The sequence below is a fragment of the Pelodiscus sinensis genome, chromosome 2, assembly GCF_052426305.1.
Source record: "Pelodiscus sinensis isolate ZL-2025 chromosome 2, ASM5242630v1, whole genome shotgun sequence".
NCBI classification, from domain to species: domain Eukaryota; kingdom Metazoa; phylum Chordata; order Testudines; family Trionychidae; genus Pelodiscus; species Pelodiscus sinensis.
The window spans coordinates 101,737,592-101,753,045 of NC_143053.1; the positions used below are offsets into that span (position 1 = coordinate 101,737,592).

Genomic DNA, 15,454 nt, shown 5'->3' on the forward strand with positions numbered 1-15,454 from the left:
TCACTCCATGTTATGCTGTGTTCTGTATATTACATATGTTTTATGAAAAATTAATTATACAAAGGTTTTAAGTAGTTATAACTAATTTTGTATTTTCCCATCTGTGGCCTAGGTCACTTAATTGTAGTACTGTGAACCTTAACTATACAGGGTTTTTTGGGGGGGGGGGGAAGAGGGAGAGAAAAAAATCATGAATGCAAAACTCCTCTATGCATAAAAGTGCCATGATTTTAAAATAGTATATGTAAGGGCTGTTGAGAGCTAAAGATATATGCCAGATTGGCTGGATATAAATTCTAAATGTATTGCATTGCAAAGCTGGAAATCTGTCCTTTCAAGTGATATAACATTTCAGTTCCTAATCCTATAGGATATCCACCTGGAGAGATGGAGAAAAGATTAATAAAGCCAGGTGGATACCCAGAAGTTGCATACTACAGGACTGACCCAACAAAAAAAAGCAACAGAATGCCACTAGCCATTACCTATAGCCCCTCAGCTAAAATTTCTCCTACACATCAAGAATCTACAATATCTCATTGATGACAATCCCTTGCTCTCATAGACCTTGGGAGGCAGACCAGTCCTTGCTTACAGACAGCCCCCAGTACCACTAACTTCACACCTCACAACAGAAACACTAATCCAGAAACCTATCCCTGTAACAAAACCAGTTGCCAACTCCGAACACATCTATTCTAGTGACACCACCACAGGACCTAACCACATCAGCTATACCATCAAAGACTCATTCATATGCATATCTACAAATATAATATATGCCATCATGTACCAACAACGCGCCTCTGCCATGTACATTGGACAACCCAGACTGTCTCTGCACAAAAGAATTAATGGACACAAATCTGACATTAGGAATGGCAACATCCTAAAGCCAGTGGGGGAGCACTTTAACCTCTGGTATACAGTTCCAGACTTGCAAGTTGCCATTCTTAGACAGAAAAATATCAAAAACAGCCTGCAGAGAGAAACTGCTGAGCTGGAATTCATATGTAAATTTGGCACCCTGAACCAAAGTCTAAATAAACACATAGGGTGTGTCTAGACTGGCAAGATTTTGCGCAAATGCAGCTGCTCCCTACCAGTGGACCCCATGCATCAGTGCCTCCCATTTACCATGATCAGCTATTTCATGATATTCAGGAAGATGACAGGAGAGGGGAGAGGATGTGGTGTACTCAGGGGAGAGGATGGAACTCGGGAGGTGGGACTTGGGAAGGGGTGGAATGGGGATGGGGCCTGAGGCAGAGCCAGGGGTCGAGCACCATGCTCCCCTACCCAGTACTTTTGAAATTCGGTGCCTCTGCTTGGAGGGTGCTTGACCCCAGCTCTGCCCAGACATTGCCCCCACTCCATCAAAGCCCCAGAAGGTGCCCCCTGCTGGACAGAAACCCCAAACCCAAGCAAATTTGCCCTAGCTTTTGAATGTTTGAAGATTGTCATACATGGCTCAGAGAGTGAGTTTGACCACTTCAGTACATACCTTATGTATTCACTGTCATCCTCAACCAAAAGTTTGTCTTTCTCAAGAGGATGAATCTTTCTTGGCGAGTCAAGACTTTTTTTACTTCAGTACTTACAGGAAACACTGAAACACCTGAAGGAAGTTAAATCACTTGCCTTTTCACTCAATTGCCATACAGCAAAGAGATCTCTTTTTTAATCTAAAGCCCTGTCCCTCTTAGATCTTTGAAGTAAACTTCATCAAGGGGCATCAAATGAAACCATAAATGTTGTTTTCTAATGGAGTACAGTATCTCTGTGTGAAAAGAACTCAAGAGTAATCACAATTATTTGTACTGGCAAAGCACCGAGAAGCCTTAGGACTTCTCGGTGCTTTGCCAATACAAATAATTGACCAGGACTCCATTGTATTAGGCACCGTACAAACACAGAAACTGTGTCCTGTTTTCTTGGAGAATCATCCAGCCCATTTGCTTGGAGGAGAGAATTCACTATAATAAACATGTGCTAGAGATCATTTACAAATAAGCTAGCCATTTCACTTCCATACCTCTGTAACCCAAAGTAGTCCTAGTTTGGTGACCTTAGGACACTGGAATTCCTATTTACTTTTCCTAGCTGGAAGAGATTGGGAGTTGAGAATGTTAAAGAATGTAATTATTATTTGAGCAGTTGGATTGGGTATGTTAATTGTTTGATAAAGAGGGTTACTGGAGTAGGCTGTTTTTATAATTGTATTTTTAAAATGCATTGAGGTGTGCTTAAAGCAGAAACTTTTTTAAATGCCTATATAAATTAAAACAATTAAGTACATGCTAACTTGTTCCCTGTCTCTCTCAAGCAACTTCTGAAAAAGCAGGGCCACAGCATATTTGTGTCTATAAATGCCAGGCAATGGTTGCACAGAATTGCAGGCTCCTGGAAATCCATGCGTATCCCTACTTGGTCCTCTGGCTCTTTAGAACCTCTGCATAAGTTGTGTTCAGATTTTTCAAGCTCGTGGTCAAATATATTATTTAAGAAAGGCCAATGGCCCTCAATTAATACTTGCAGGCAGATTCTCTTTTTGGTTCTATTATTCCACTCAGGTGGTACAAACACAGCAGAAACTACCTAACACATACTGCTGAAAATTCCCCTAGCATTTCAGGAAACTTGGCCTATATGCCTTCCTCCTCATGAATCCTGGTGCAAAGGGACTTGATGGAGTGGGAAAGAGAATGGATAGAGCACACCGTGGTTATTAGCTAGTGTGCAGCAGCTAGGGGACTGTTGCCAGCTGCTGCTAGTTAAAACAGTCCCAAGCTACTTTTACCCATACTGGTCTTTAGGAGTTGTACCTGGTGAGTGGTTTTCAGCCTCTCCTATTTTTCCCCATTCTGGCCTTCCCATCAGTGGTTGATTGGAATAGGGGAGCTATTCTACACTAGGCCAAACTGCTTTCTGAGTCTCTTTGACCCCCATAGTGTAGCAGGGAAGCAAGCAATGAAGCAGACAGAGCTACTGTTTTCTCTCTGGCCTGTCATGCAACAAGTAGCCAAAAGAAGAAATGCAACAGAGGAGAAACAGCAGCTGCTTAGAGTGCTTCCATTGACTTCTCCCATCAGCTTCTCCTGGAAATGCTTGGGAAGTGATAGAAGGCCATTGGGGAGGCAGTATTGGGAGGCTAATTAAAAGTTTTCAGTTTAACCCTGTAGGGTGTGATTCAGGGAACACACTCCCCTTTCATAATCAGATATATACTTTCCTCTTATCACAGTCTCCCTCTTGCACCAGAGTGGGCAATAAGATGGCAGTGGTTCACCATGGTTAGTCCCTGGCAGGCCACTGTCACTCTATTTACCTACGTAGCCACAGGTGCTGGTGATGGCAGCTCCTGTTGGCTGCAGATTGCCGTTCCTCGCCAATAGGAATGGCAGGAAGCAACGCGGACTAGGACACCACTTCTCACAACTCCCGTTGGTTGGGAACATGATCCACAACCAACTGCAGGAACTGTGATCACTAGTACCTGAATCAGTGCAGGTAAATTTAGTAGTGAGGGCCTACCAGGAGATAACCCTGGTGAACCAGATCTGACCCACAGGCTGGTATTTGCACAAACCTGCTCTAAGGCTACAGATTAACACCCTGGCTATGTACTGCAAAATCTCCCTGGTTACGTCCTCCACTTTTTTCCCCACTATTTGAAACAAAACTCTAATATATTCAAAGAGCTTACTGTAAATTTTGCTGTGTTACTTTTCCAGCAGATGTCCTGTGTAGTTAGTCTTCCATTACTATCAGGTTTTAGAAATGCCTCATCCACCACCACCTCCTGATTTGGTGGTCTATAGCAGACCATTAAATGTACCATGACATCACCCCTACTTTTTTTTTTTTTACTCCTTTTATCTTTACCCCAGGACTTCCAAGTGGTTTGCTTCTCACCTCCTTCTCAAACTCAGAACAAGTGTGTACATTCTTGATGTACAAGATAACACCTGCCTTTTAACTTGCCTGTCCTTCCTGAACAAGCAGTAATTCCATTTGTAATTTAGCTGTAACTTAGTTTCTATACTAGTTCTTCTTGCTCATTCCCCATGCTCATATCATTTATATAGAAGCCTTTCAAATCTTGAACATATTTACAAGTTGATATTTCCCTCTCATTGACCGTATTCATAGAATCGTAGGACTGAAGGGGGCTTTGAGAGGATCACTACTACAGTCTTCTTCACTTACTACTGTTGTAGTTTTCCCTGTTCCCCCAACTTCTAGCCCTCTCTTAAGGTCACTTTTTTGTTGATATGTGCACTTTTGTCACCTGCCACCTTTTAGGTACTTTATCTTAAATTCTAAAGTTCAAATCTACTATATATTTGAGAGAGTTTGTCTGTGAGTGTTTTTATTCAAGAACTCCTCCTGAACATGTAAGAGTTAGGACCACCACATTTGATATGCAGTTTCTCTTATAACTTAAAGCAAAGTAGGGTTTGGAAAGATTAAAAGTAGTATTTATAAAATTTATAATTGTGCTGAATTATGCATATTATGTTTTAATAAATATTTTCAATATAAATATTTTCTCTAATCTTTGCACACACTTGCAATTTCATAATAGTTCTTTGAAAGGCCAAGTAGACCTATTAATATATATTTGTATTGTGGTAGCACCTAGCAATCCCAAACTCAGCCCCATGTTTTAAGGACTGTATAAACACGGAGGGGAAAAAAAACCCTGTCTCTACTCCAAAGAGTTTATAATCTCCGTGTGTTTGAAGTTCAAATAAAAAGCTGTTTTTCAAGACTTTGCTGATGTTACAATAAAAGCAGTTTTTAGTTCAATTTTCAATTACGTTTTTATGTTTCTGATTTTCATCTTTTTATGATGTTGTCTTGCGTTTACACTGAGTGTGATTATATGCTTTCTTTGCAGCTTACGTGTAAACTTGGACATGGGCAAAGCAGCCTATGGATGGATGATTATGAAGGATGACAATATTCCGGGAACCGTTGTACGAACCAGCACCATACCAGAGGAGTTGGGGCGTTTAGTATATTTACTAACAGATAAAACAGGTATATGTGTCAATAGTTTTGCAGTGTCATCAGATTTTTTTTATATTTGATATTTTTTCCGTATGTAAACTCCATTTTTTTCCTTGTGTATAACGGGATAAACAGCTGTTGATTTTTCTTAAGTTAAACATTCGGCACGTGTTTACATATTTTGGTGAATAAGGACCAATGGACCTGAATCTGAAAGTCCTTATTACCACACACAGAACTTATATCCATGAATAATTCTCTTGATTTCAATGAGACCACTCAGTATAGTGAGCTATACTTGCCAGTGTTTGTAGGATTATGTCCTAAATCACCCATGTGAGTTACCTCAAAAGATGCTATATGCCATTTTAGAGTATGGCCAGACTCTGTCAGAGTATGGAGCGCAGTTGTAGTCTATCCGTACCCTTAGTCTTTATACTGCCATATTCATCTGTGCATCCTTGCAATCTCATTCCCTTGAAAATATTTTAAGAAGACTCAAAGTTGGCACTGGGTTATAAGAGAGCAAGTCTTTGCCAAAACAGCTAGTCATAAAGATCATCTTCCAAATGGTAGTTTTTTAAGGGAGCACTGAAGTCATGGTCATCTGTTATTACTTCTGATTCTCCATTTTTCTAAGACCTGTATATCTGTTTTCTTCTTGAGTCTCTATTGGCCTGTGCGACTCCATTTTCATATTCCAAGTTTCTCTCCCTCACTTTAATGTGATGTGGTATGTTCAAAAAATTAACACAATCATACACACTAACCCTTAACAGAACAATTTGGAAGGAAGACAAGTACAAAAAGTGTACATTTGGGCCTGTGCTCTGTTCTTATTGTCTATTCTGTTGCCCTTCCGCTCCTTTCATGGTCCACAAAATCCCAAATGACAAGCCCTGCCAAACTACTGTCTGTTATCAATGACCAGATAAACATGTTCCCATAATATATCCCGGGGTGGCCAACCAGTTAGAGACTAAGAAGCAAAATAGCTGTGGATAGAGTGCAAAGAGACATATATTTATTTTTATATATCTATCTATTTAGTACACAAAATGTAGTAATAAAAATAACATTACAGGACATTTTGGACAAAAAACAATACAAAAGTCTCTAGTCACTTAAAAAATTCACAGACAGTCCATAGATCTTCAGAGAACTTGACACAGAACAAATATCAAATTTTAAAAAAACAACTTTGAAAATAGTCATATTCTCAAACTAAAAATAAGCATCCCCACCATGTATTTTAAATTTAACATGACTGCCCTATTATGTCCTGTGAGATTTTTAAAATAAAACTGAGCTGAGAAGTAAGTAAGCACAATTTGAAGTGCCTGTTTCACTCCAGCATATTGATCTCTGGTATGGGGTCCTCATTTTTTTTTTACTTGTGAAGATTATGGCTTTTTTATAGTTGTAAAAATTCAGATCTGTCCCAAACTGCATATATGACAGGTTCAAAAACAATAAGGGAGAGACTCATATCTCAGAATAATTGCTTCAGCCTGGCAAACAATAGCCTTTGAATTTTCTTTAAAGAAACACAGTGTAAACCAGGTACGTGCTGTTTCTTTTTTTGCCCAAGAATTTAAATATGACATCTGTGTTGGCTGACTTATTCTGTATCCATGAATACTTTGAGTTTAAGGTGCTTCAGCCCTTCCCCTCCCTTTCCCCGCTCTAACCCAATGTCCCTCCCCTCCCCCAGAGCCAGGCACCCCCAGCCTTCCTGCTCTAACCCAATGCACCCACCCCTTCCCCAGAGCCAGCACACCCAATCTCCCCCCCCACTCTAACCCAATCGCTGGGTCTCCCCAAAGCCACCACCCAGCCATGTGCTTCTCCCTCCAGGTGATGGAGAACGTGCGCAGAGTGGCCATGACCAGTTCTGGTGCAGGCTTCAAACTAGCAAGAGCTGCATTTCTTTGAACAAAGAGCTGCAGGTTGGCCACCCCTGATATATCCCTATAATTTTGCAAAGAGTTGAGGAACTTTGTTATAATCTTAGCTGTCTATTGTAGTGGTTGAATATTGTATAAAGCATTATTTCATTGGCTTCATTTACTCATTTTTTAGTTCTCTGGGATAGAATTAATCAATCTGCTAAAATAGGCACGTTTATTTTGTGGAGATATTAATTACAATATCTTTTAAATGATACCTTTTCTTACTGTAATAGATAAAAATGTTTGAAGAGTTATAGCCATGTTGGTCCTGGGATATGAGGATATGTCTATACTAGCCCCCTAGTTTGAACTAGGGAGGCTAATGTAGGCATTCGAAGTTGCAAATCAAGCCTGGGATTTAAATATCCCGGGATTTATTTGCATGTTACCGTCCGGTTGCCATTTTTAAATGGCGCTAGTCAGGACTAACTGCCCGCGGCTACATGAGGCAATTAAACGGTAATTCGAACGAAGTCCTTAGTTCAAATTACTTGTTACTTCTCCTGGAATGAGGTGCAATAGGTAATTTGAACTAAGGACTTAGTTCGAATTACTGTTTACCTGCCATGTGTAGCCACGGGCAGTTAATCCCGACTAGCGCCATTTAAAAATGGCAACCGGACGGTAACATGAAAATAAATCCCGGGATATTTAAATCCCGGACTTCATTTGCATGTTCGAATGCCTACATTAGCCTCCCTAGTTCGAACTAGGGGCTAGTATAGGCATACCCTGAGAGACAAACCTTTATTAGACCAACTTCTGTTGCTGGAAAAGTCAAAATTTCAGGCTGCACAGAGCTCCTCTTCAGCTATGACTCCAGACCTGTTCTGCTTGAGAGCTACTTTTTTTTCAGTAAAGTTGCCATCTAATAACTTCAGTTGAAGATCCAGTAAGACATTTAGCAGATTAACAAAATGAGTCATAAAGGTTATTATAATTGAAAATGTTTATATAAATACATTGTAAACGCTATGTGAAGATGTAAAATACTATTTTATTAAATCCAGAAAAGAATGTTTAAAACCCATATTTGAATAGTCATTTTAAATAAAGCCCTACATTTTGCATCTGGTTGACTTTGCTTAGACCATACCACATCATACAAAATGCAGTCACGCGAGGCTTGATTTATTTTAGAAAAATAGAGGCCACTTGGGTGACAGTCTTTCACTGCACATTTAATACTGGAATGTATTTGTGGCTAAATAGGTGCATATTTAAGGATATTAGCACATGAAGACATAATTTGGAAGATAGCTGTCAAATCAAGGGCTTATTCAAACACTATCTCCAAAGTTTTGAAAGACAGATCAAAGCTGTAATTCAGGGGTTCTCAACTTGGGGGGCAATTTAGAAGCTGGCTTGGAGGTCCATGGAAATTTTAAAATCAAAATGGGAGTACTCGGGTTGCTACAGTTTGAGAACCGCTGTTGGAATTAAATGATGTAAAAGGTTATAAAATAGCAATACTATAAGGAACTAAAAAAGTCAATGTGTTTGGCTAACTTTAAATTGTGTAATCTGGGTAAAAGGTGCATAGATACAACTATCAGTACCTGGAGAGATCATGGTGAGGGTCCTTAATCCAAGTTTATTATCCAGATTTCTTACCTAAATCTGGTATTTGGTATCTCAGTCTAAGATTTAGCCCAAGCATAAACATAGCACTGAGTTAATGAATTAAATCTGTATATAATTGCCTTTAGCTACCATTAGTATGGTTATAAATAGTTCAAAAGAGCTGTCTACAACAATTGGTATTTTCATTTTAACAAAACATTATTATTAATTTAATTTGTTAAATAACTCACTTTTTAACTTCCCCTTGAAGTTTGGATATTTACGGTTTAAAAAAAGCACAACAATTCTAAAAGCCCACCCAAGTGACTGCTCTTATAAAAGCAGATCTAAAGGGGTGGTCCTATTTCTATACAAGCAAAGACCTCAGGTTTCTCAATATTGAAAATGAAAAGAGAATACAGAAAGCAGCTTGCACAAATCTTATACTGTGGTCCAAGCTTTACTTGGAATGATTAAGAATTAGTTGTTGAGTGTAAGGAGCATTACATTACTAACATAATTGCAAGGTAGTCCTTTGTATGATTGTAAATTGGGTTTGTGCTTCATCAATAAGCTTTTTGACAAGAAGCGTCCATCACAGTGGCTCTCTCATTTGCCACAGTAGAATAGAAAATGAAGTATCCCAATAATTGCATTATAGTTTCCTTATTGTGGGACAAGAAAGCAATGTGGTATAATTAGGTTTGATTGGAGTGCATGTTTCCGGTAAGATCTGAAATTAATGATGTTGCTATAGTGACACATCTGCGGCCACCAGTGCGTGAAACATAAAGTAATTCATTCGACAAGAGAAGACATCTGTTAACTGCAAGGATGCAGAGCATATTGACACTGACCAGAAATACTAGACGTTATGTGATAAATGAACAAATGATGCTGAAACAGGAGGACAGATAATTTGTACTTAATCTGCTGGGAGAACTTTAATCTTCTCACTGGTTGCATTTGACAATGCCATTGTTTAAAGAACAATGCTGCAGAGAACTCATAAATTTTAAAACTTAACTCAGGGTGCAGCCTATTAAAGCAATACATTAATTCCTTTGTTAGGGAGTTTTTATCTTCATGTAGAACAAAGCCATTACTAAGAACACCCACTAAAACAACAGGTTTTTTAGGACTCACATTTTAATTATAGCATCCATTACCCCAAATGCCATGTTGTTTGGACTTGAATCACATATAAGTTTGACAGAAAGGCGTCATCCATTATGGGGGGAGAGGGGGAATGCTGTTTCCAATGTTTTCCAAGGGCAGCTGAGCATGATATTTTATCCTCTCCAGGGTATAAGAAAATCCTAATCACAAGGGGAAAACAAAGATATTTGGCTATATTTATTGAGCATTTCTGACATTCAGAATGCAAAACTTCAAGCTTTCTGCCATTCATGATGACAGCCAGAGTATACATTTATAATAAATGCAAATAGTCTTTCTGGTATACTTATTTATGTATTCATAGACTTACATTTGAGTTCTGTAATTAACATTTTAGGGTATTTTTGATCAAATCAGATACTTAACCATAACAGTTGAACAGGTGCATAGAGTAATGAGATTCATAATTTTCTGGGAAAGCCCTTTGCTTAGAGGCCTATGTATTAATATGTGTTTCTTTTTAAAGTGTCTCCTGTACAGGTGAGGTGATATACTTTAATATTAAAAGAATAGTTTAAGCAATTATCTGTTTACAAATGAATCTTTTGAATTATTTGCAATGCTCCTATCTCTTCTCCCCCCCCTTAATTCCATTTGATTAGTGTAAAAATGCATAGAGACCCAAGTAATAACCAAAAAAGCCAACAATCCTATGGGATTAAATGTGTCCTTTTCAAGATACATGCTCCCTGCACAATCCATGGGTCCAGCAAAGATGCATTATGAACAGAGAGCAGGGAGAGAAGTAGCTGAGAACTGGAGAATCCTCAGAGGTTGGAGTTCTACAGTAAACTTCAGTTCCAACTTAGTGGATTCGCAGTCAGACCAACAGGACCCTTCTTTCATGTTTTGTGTGTGCCCACCCACCACCTCCGCCAACACCCTCACCAGAAGTGAAAATATCACCAAAGGATGCGCATACTACCATTCACTATTCTGCTGGTTGCATTCTTGTGTGATCCCACTGATAGGAGTGAAGAGAACATGTTCCATATAAAAGAATGGCTATTCTCTTGACTACATCACATGCTATTTTCTTTTTTCCTTAGTTCTCAATGTGCCTTAGGCCATACATAGTTTATATGAAAGATATACAGGTTCAAGGAAAAGGGGAGGAGGTATTGCATGTCACTGCTTCCTAGTAGCTTTTTCTGTTGTTTCTCTTTCCCTCCAGTAGAGGCCAATATTTTTCTCTCTATTTTCTTCTTAGAATTTTGTCTTTGTATATTTATTGCGGACAAAAATTCACCATTGAAATATTGGGCCAGATAATCACCTGGATGTTCTTCCATAGAACTATGCAGATTTACAGCAGCTAAGGATCTTCATCTCTTAAACAAGTGTATCTTTCAAGCAAAATACACACATTGCATGAAAGGTTATATGTTCTTCTAACTCCTGGCAAAGTTATTAATGCTTATATATTGCAAGTACTTACTTGCTGTTTTATTGTGGCCTTTTAAAATGTTGGTATTCGGCCAAATTACAATCTAGTAATATTTGATCAGAAAGCTCTGCATCTGCTTCTCAAAAAAAGAATTCTTCACTGCTCTGTTGTGAATCACATCTGTTGCCACCCAGGGAATTACGCCTGCAGGACTTTTTCCTTAGAAATTAATTTCCTCTTTGCCTGCTTTGCTCAGTGTTTAATGATACGATTGTAGCAAAAACTCTGCTTCATTAAAGAGCATGCTGAATTTTTCTTTAGGAATCACACATTAACTTTTTGTCAAGATATTTTCCTTATGTGGTAACCACATTCAAAAACAAAGTTAAGAATATACTTTGATGGAGGCTTGTATGATGGCTGCCATGTTTGAAAAGAACTTTGCATTTCTTCCTTTGTTTGCACGCTTTTCAAATTAACAATTCATAGCCTAGTTATATTTTTAGAAATAGTTAAAAGTGCATTCACCTCAAGAAAATTCTGAAAATCAGATAAAACCCCATTTGTAAAAGAATGCTGTTAAAACTAAACTTATCAGTAAATTTATCTTTACTGTTTGCCCCATTATCCATCATGAGAGACAGACTACACCAAACTAACTGTGTTAGAAACACAAATTATAGATATTTAAAATGCTCATTGTCAGCAGTTGTACAGCTAAAGGTCTTCTACATTGGCAAGACTTACTAATCTAGGAGACTAAATCTTAAAATAAAACTATTGGAGAACTACTGTTGTGGAAGTAGTATGAGATGTCTAATTGGCATCATAGTCTGAAGAGACTACTAGCAAGATATTTTTTTGCCCAGTTCAGTGTTGTGACCATTCATTCAACCAGAGGAACTTAGAAACAAAAATTTAATGTAGACAAGGGATGGACATTCGACCTCAGGTGGTCTACTGTAATGTACAGGAAGGTGTCTGAAGCACTTTTGGGAGACAAGAAATAAAGATATTGTATTGAAAAGTTGACAAACTCTTCTATTTTTTGGCACAATGGCAAGAATTTGCAACAATCTACAGTTGTATGTGGAGCCATACATATTAGATCTTGGGAACAGACATAGTAAAAATTATATCCATGCAGCTTTAGCAAGTTGTAATTATAATTTTTTAAATTTTCTTCCATCTGGATTAGACTTTTGAACAGACACTAAAAATTTATCTAATACCTAAAAGTAATCTGCCAAAGATTGTTTTCCTATTATGGTCAAAGAAAAAGGATGCTAGCAGTTCTTCTATAACTAGTATGAGAAGGGCAAAGACTGTTGGAACTTCAGCGCCCCCTTTCTATGTGTTAGAACTCAGTTTTCCTCTTTCATCCTTCCCTCCATCTACCAAATCTAGGGTATTGTTAATTTCACTCTAAGCTTGTATGGGCACTGGAAAGGTACTGGCATCATCTATCTACAGATTCAGGAAGATAACATGGCAAGTTTACAGTTGCAAGTTTACCTTTTATAGCCACAGAGACAAGAATCTTAGCTTTTTAAAATGAAAATTTAAATTCTTCAGAAACTAATGTCTTAGTCCTTTACGTCTTATAGCATAACATGATTGTATATATTTTGAAATTCAATATAGCTACAAAAAAGCTCTTGGTAAATATGAATATTTTGAAGGGAGAAATATAAAATAAGTATTTTATTTTTATTTCATGAAAACTAGACCATAAAGAATGAGAGCAAAATAATTTCTCATTACTTTCCTCAATCATTATGAGTTTCCTTGCAAACCATTCTGTAGATGACAACCAGATGACAATGAATGAGTTACACATAATTTTTAATGGATACTTCAAGATTTTATTCTTTGTGTGCTACTTTCCAACTATCTCTGGAAATGTTCTATTTCTCATATTAATGTTCTATTTTAATTGCATATAAATTCTGTAAAAAAGTCTACACTTTTCACAAATAAGCCTTTAAAAATTCTGTCCCTTTTTAACTTTACATAATAAAATGGTTCTGGATAATATTTAAGCAAAACTGAGTTTAAATATCTTTCTGGTTAATTTTGAAGGAAAATACAATTTATTTGGAATCATTATCCAGTGTGTAATGTGTATGTTATAATGAGTGATAGTCTAGCTGTTACGATGCTGGTATACAAAAATTGAGATTAAATTTCATTTTTTGTGTATTATTAGACAGGGGGAGTGGTAGATGTGCTGTGTATAAATGGGAAAGATTTATGACTGTGACAGCGTGACTATATCTGTGAAGAACACGAATGGAAGTACCCTATATCAGATGCATAAACTGGATGTTAAATGTCTAAACAAGTTCTAGTTTCTAAACACTAATTATAGCGTGTCTGATGCGTTTAACTTGCTCTTTTCCTATGACTTGCTGTTTTGTACTGTCATACTGGGACAAAGACAGGCTATCAAAAATAAGCATTTACAAATAGGAATAAATTTCAGTGTGAATCATTCCTTACTATATTTTTAAATTGTTTGTGGATTTTTAGTCCTCTATCATCATCATACAAAAATGATTTTAAAATAAGTATTATTTTTCTTAGACTTTTAACACAAAAGTATTGTTAAATTGCAAGCCTCACAAGAGAGGAAACTTAGGGCCGTTCTTTAAATACTCACAAGAAGCAAAACAGTGTATAATGGCAGTATCTGCACACTGGATTAATTTCCATTTGGCTGACTAAATTATCAAAACCTAGTTTTTTATTCACATTCAGTAAGGATTAGATACAAATAATATACAATCTTTCTGTGAGCTTAAAAGAAGAACCAAGTTGGTGGTGATCTCTCTGTGCCCTGTCATGATTCATCATGGACCCTGAAACACCCACCCTTCAATTAGAGCTTTCTAAAAATCAAGGATGTCAGTGGTGAACCAAAGTGTCACTCCATGACTGACACCCCATAGTTTCTTACAGATGCAAAGTGAGCCCTGAAAACATACTATTTATGTTGATTCTGAAATTCCAGGCTTACTCTGGTTACAGGCTATATTTGTCAAATTCGGAAACAATGTTAATTTCCAGTGACCTATACTAGACCACTTTGATTCTCTCTATTTGTCAGAAAGTCTTTCTTCATATATATCATGGAAAAGTGTTAGAAATATGAAGTAAACAACTTTTGACACAAAACATCCCTTTTTTTTTTTTTTTTTTTTTTTTTTTACCCTTTGGCCAAATGCAAAGTGTTGCAATTGACTTTTTAAAATGCAGATATCTCAGGATTCTATCTTTTTATCTTTGAGGATTTATGCAAAGACTTTCAGCTGCACATTCTTTTTCCTTTGGTGACTGATTGTCACAGAAAATGTAACATTTAAACACTGGATCTCTAAGCAAAATCCATTTTACGTTTTTTAAATTGTGTTAGTATATTATCATCATGAAGGTCCTTACAACTAGAAAGATACTGTGGTACAGCAATTGCAGTACTGGAATGAATAATTTGTAGGCACTCCTCTATGATTTTTTTCCCATTCCTATACAGGTTGAACCTCCCTGGTTTGGCACCCTCAGGACCCAACTGGTCCTGAACCAGGGAGTTTGCCGGACCAGGGAAGGTCAATGATCCCCTGCTGGCTGCACCACTCCCTTGACTCCTTTCCTTGGGGCTTCTGTCCTACTACCCATTCTGCCACCAGAATTCCTTGGGGTTCCCCTTGCCAGGATGCCAGCTGCTGCCAGCCCTGCTTGGCTGCCACTGGCCCTGCAGCCACTGGGGGTTCCCTGGCCAAGGGTCTCCTCCTGCCGCCTGGTCCTGTTGCCGCAGGGCATTCCCTAGCCGGGGACACCCAGCCCTGCCTGGCCTCTCTGCCACCGGGGATTCCATGGTGCAACCTTGCCCTGCTGATGTGGAACGTGGGTTCCCGGATGAGGTGCCAGCCACCCCAGGCTGCTGCAGCCGGGGAGTTTCCCAGAGTTCCCTGGCCAAGGCCACCTGACTGCCACCGGCCCCACTGCCACTTGGGGATTTACTGGGGTTCCCTGGCCCAGGGCTCACCCACTGCCACCTGGCCCAGCTAATGCTGGGGGTTCTCTGACCAGTTCGGGAGCTCCCCATTGCCTGCCTGGCCCAGCTGATGCCAGGGGTTCCCCAGGGAAGGGCCAGGGCTCCCCAGTCATGGCGTGGCCCAGCTGCTGCTGGCCCAGGCAGAACTCTCCTCCCCTGCTGGCTCCTGCTCCTGGGCTCCGGGGCTCTTTGGTCCAGCAACATCATTGGCCCTACTGGACCACGGATGTTGCCGGACCAGAAAGTCCCATATTTGGGAGTTTCAACCTGTACTTTCAAAGCACTAATCACAATGTTATCTGG

The 15,454-nt window shown here is 38.7% G+C and overlaps 1 protein-coding gene across 3 annotated transcripts in view; it reads left to right on the forward strand.

Moving 5' to 3' along the window:
• ATP9B (ATPase phospholipid transporting 9B) overlaps nt 1–15,454 on the forward strand; it is a 313,712-nt gene that overhangs the window by 228,553 nt on the left and 69,705 nt on the right. For all 3 annotated transcript variants that reach the window (XM_006128867.5, XM_075921103.2, XM_006128868.5), the window contains exon 13: nt 4,904–5,046. In XM_006128867.5, the coding sequence (XP_006128929.1) occupies nt 4,904–5,046 (143 nt within the window). The remainder of the gene's footprint in view (nt 1–4,903; nt 5,047–15,454) is intronic.